This window comes from Mesitornis unicolor, unplaced genomic scaffold (assembly GCF_000695765.1).
Source record: "Mesitornis unicolor isolate BGI_N332 unplaced genomic scaffold, ASM69576v1 scaffold43109, whole genome shotgun sequence".
Taxonomy (NCBI): Eukaryota; Metazoa; Chordata; class Aves; order Mesitornithiformes; family Mesitornithidae; genus Mesitornis; species Mesitornis unicolor.
In genome coordinates this window covers 1-3,991 of record NW_010206060.1, presented here as the reverse complement: position 1 = coordinate 3,991, position 3,991 = coordinate 1, and the positions used below count along the sequence as shown (strand labels likewise).

Below are 3,991 nucleotides of genomic sequence, written 5' to 3'. Positions count from 1 at the left end.
CAGAAAAGTGGCATTGTGCTTGTTCATGCCGTGCTCTGAGTTTCCAAAGTGCTTTGAAACAAGTCTGGGTGCTTCCTTGTGTAATTAATAGATATGGATCAAGTGTTTTATTGCTAGACGGAGGCCAGAGTAAATGTTTTGTGTGCTCTTTCTGTGGCTCCCCAGACGTGCAGCCTGTGATCTGTGAAGGATCACTTCACAAAAGTGTGTTTTTACAGCAATGCTCTCGGGCAGTCACATTTGGTTTGCAGAGAAATTACTTTTCAGGCTTGAAACTCCTCGAAGTGCAGCAAAGTACCTCGAGTGCTGTGTTCAGTTGTGGGCCCCTCACTAGAAGAAGGATGTTGAGATTGTGGAGCGTGTTCAGAGCAGAGCCACAAGGATGGGGAGGGCTCTGGAGAACAAGCCTGATGAGGAGCGGCTGAGGGAACTGGGCTTGTTTAGCCTGGAGAAGAGAAGGCTGAGGGGAGACCTCAGCACCACCTCCAACTGCCTCAAGGGAGGTTGTGGAGAGGTGGGTGCTGGTCTCTTCTCCCAGGTGCTGGGAGATAGAACAAGGGGAAACGGCACCAAGCTGTGCCAAGGGAGGTTCAGGTCAGAGCTAAGGAGGAAGTTCTTTCCTGAGAGGGTCGTCAGAAGCTGGCACAGGCTGCCCAGGGAGGTGGTGGAGTCACCATCCCTGGATGTGTTTAAAGAGCAGGTAGACGAGGTACTTAAGGATATGGTTTAGGGGGTAGACAGGAACGGTTGGACGTGATGATCTCGGAGGGCTTTTCCAACCGAGCCATTCTGTGTGTGTGAAAGCCTCTGTTTTAGGGTGTGAGGAAGTGTTGAATTGTGCATACTAAAGGCAAAACACCCCTGTGTGCCGCCTGCTTCATCTCTTTTGGGGAAAAAGGCTTTGATTTTGTGTATTTTTTCCCCTCAGTTTGGCATTGCAGTGCGGGATCCGTGCTGTGAAGGTCACTTCAGTAGCGTGGAGTCTGCTGAACTCTGGTGGTGGCACAGGGTCGAGCGATGAGAGAAGGAGCTGGCACGGACTCAGGATTTCCCAAAACGCTGTAGGAGGAGATGGGAGGATGCATTAATAGAGGAAAATTAAACTGCTTAATACTACAAATTCCTTTAACACCTGCCGTGTCTTTTCTTTAGGTTATGCGTGCCGTAACATCTCCACCTCCACCGCCCTTCAGAGTAAGTGTGAAGCTTTTCTGTGGGAGTTCACTTTATTTCTTAAAATCCTCTGTGTGTAAGCTGATAATGGGGCTTTTTATTTCCAGATAGAACCCACGTGAGCTACGATATCAAAGGAGATGTCGCTGTTGTGCGCTTTAACACCCCAAATTCAAAGGTACTGTTTTAGCTGGCTGTGGTTAATGGTTTTATCAGTGGAAAGGGCAGGAAGAGCAGTCGTATGGAGAAGGCAATGAAAATGCTAATTTAAGACTTAAGAACTTTCCTAACATGCAGCATTTCAAAGTTGTGAACTAAGTAGAAATAGGAAAAGGAGCATTTGGGCATTACACAGAATCGCACAGAATATCCGGAGTTGAAGGGACCTGGAAAGCTCCCCCAGTGCAACCCCCCCACAGCAGGATCACCAGAGCAGTCACACAGGAACACGGCCAGGGCTTTGGGTGTCTCCACACAAGGACACTCCACAACCTCTCTGGGCAGCCTGGGGCATGCTCCAGAACCCTCACACTCACAAACTTTGGCCTCATCTGCAGCTTGAACCTCCTGTGCTCCAGCTTGGGACCATTGCCCCTTGTCCTGCCATTGGCCATCCCAGAGCAGAGCCTGGCTCCTTCCTCCTGACACTGCCCTTTCCAAATGGATCCCCAGGAATGAGGGCACCCCTCAGTCTCCTCTGCTCCAAGCTCCAGAGCCCCAGCTCCCTCAGCCGCCCCTCGTAAGGGAGATGCTCCACTCATTTAATGAGACACATGAAAATGCCTCATGGAAATATTTTTTATGTACTAAACTAACTTGTTTCTCCCATTGACATGAGATATCACTAAATCTTATTAAGCTCTTGGATTCAAGGTGATTAAGGAAACCGTTATGTAGAGAAAAAAACAGCTCATAAAACTCTGTGTTTGAGGTCAGAAACCCACTGGTGGTGAGGTTAAGGAGGAACTTCTTAATGACAGCTCACCTGGTGACCTGCTGCAAGGTTTCATCCTGGAGGGGTTTTTTCTTCATTGTATTATGACACAAGATAAACTAAATTTTGTCTCAAATCTGGGCTCAATTTGAGCGCCCCAGAAGCGTTATAACTGTGCCAAGCAGTGGTCTGGCTGCTGCTGCTATGATTGTTGAGCCCAGTACTTAACCAGAGGTTAATCTCCTGAGCTCCCTATTATAATTAACTCTATATTAATTCTATTTGCTGCTTTCAGGTGAACACTCTATCCAGACAACTGAACACGGAGTTTACTGATGTCATGAATGAGATCTGGGCCAATGAAGATGTCAAAAGTGCCGTCCTCATCTCTTCCAAGCCAGGCTCCTTCATTGCTGGAGCAGATATTGAGTAAGTACAGGGGTGTTAGAAGTTATGATAACAGAGCTCTGTCTGAAACCCAGCGGTTCTGGTGCACTGTGAAGTCCAAGCAGTTCATCACTGACATCTCCCAGGGGTGAGGCAGAGGCTGGGAATGAAATCCACGTGCAGGAGGTGCCTAACTCACCCAAATGAAGTTAAATCCTTGCTAAAGAGGATCATGGCAAGTCATTAAACCTCATTTGGCCGTAACGCTCGGTCACTCCTTCCTGCGTGCTGGGGTGCAGCCAAGAAAACCCTTCCTGGCTCCGGGGTGAGCATTGTCCTTTGGTCTGGGATACAACGGGAGCAGATAATTTACATGCAGGACTTCATTTAAGCAGGGTTTGAGAGCCTGGCAGCCTGCCGGCCTGGCCCCTTGGTTAGGCAGGAGCTGGTGCACCCGAGCGGCCTCCCAGGCGATTCAGCGTGGGAGGACCTGTGTGGGTGCTCTCACTGGGACCTGGAGTGCCATTGACACCCAGTCCTGACATCCTGTAAGAGAGCAAAGTTGTTTAAAGACATTTAAAAGCCAAAAAGCTCCGAAGAAATGACAAACAGGCCCTTCAAAACCTTATTACTGGTTTTATTCAGGGGCAGGGACGTGAGATATGTTGTGGGAAGGAGGCAGTAGCTGGAGCTGATAAGCTCAGCAAGGACAGGCTGTGTTTTAAGAGACTTCTGCTGGTCTCAGCACTACAAGCCTGCAGAATTGTGCCTGCCTGGCAAACGCCGCCGGCCTCCGTGGGAATAATTGGCGCAAGGAGTCGCTAATTGGCGGAGTGCAACCGCAGAGCGCTGGCCATCTGCTCCTCTAAACAGGGATCCCGGGCTCTCCCCTCCCTCCACCCTTCCTGGCGAGCGCTTGGAGGCTTCCTATGACCCTTCCTCCTCCTCTCTCCCGAAGGCTTTCACAGCTCTAACACAAGGAAACTCATTCACTGCCTCCCAGCGCGGCCCAGTGTCAGCACGCAGTGACTTAACCCCCTGCATTTAGCAGCCTTCCTGCGTTGTCTCAATAGCTCCTGCCTGTCTGTCAGTCACTGGAGCTTTGTGGGAAAAGGGGAGCAAACTCTTTGAAGTATTTTTCCGTTTTACTGCTGTTTTCTCAGTGCTTTCCCAGTTCTGATCAGCTCTTTCTGCCTCGCTTGCAGCATGATTAACAGCTGCAAGACTTCTCAGGAAGTGACTCAGCTCTCTCAGGAAGGACAGAAGATGCTTGAAAAAATCGAGCAGTCTCCAAAGCCCATAGTTGCTGCCATCAGTGGCTCCTGCCTGGGAGGAGGACTGGAGGTATTGAACCATTCGGGGGCTGACAAGCAGCAGTGGAGGTCGATAGTGCTGGTTCTCTAAACTACCCAAACGATGCCCGCAGGGCTACTTAGCATGAGAGGATTTTGAGACCTGACGTGGGTTCATTACAGAATCACAGACCATTAGGGATTG

At 49.8% G+C, this 3,991-nt stretch overlaps 1 protein-coding gene across 1 annotated transcript; it reads left to right on the top strand.

Annotated features, from left to right (window-relative positions):
* Positions 1 to 1,152: 1,152 nt before the first annotated feature.
* Positions 1,153 to 3,898, top strand: LOC104546274 (trifunctional enzyme subunit alpha, mitochondrial-like; the record flags this gene model as incomplete). The annotated part of the gene is made up of 4 exons (XM_010191627.1): positions 1,153 to 1,194; positions 1,281 to 1,351; positions 2,403 to 2,536; positions 3,700 to 3,898. Coding segments are annotated over 4 exons (446 nt in total), but the record flags the coding sequence as incomplete, so codon positions are not given.
* Between the last annotated feature and the right edge of the window lie 93 nt (positions 3,899 to 3,991).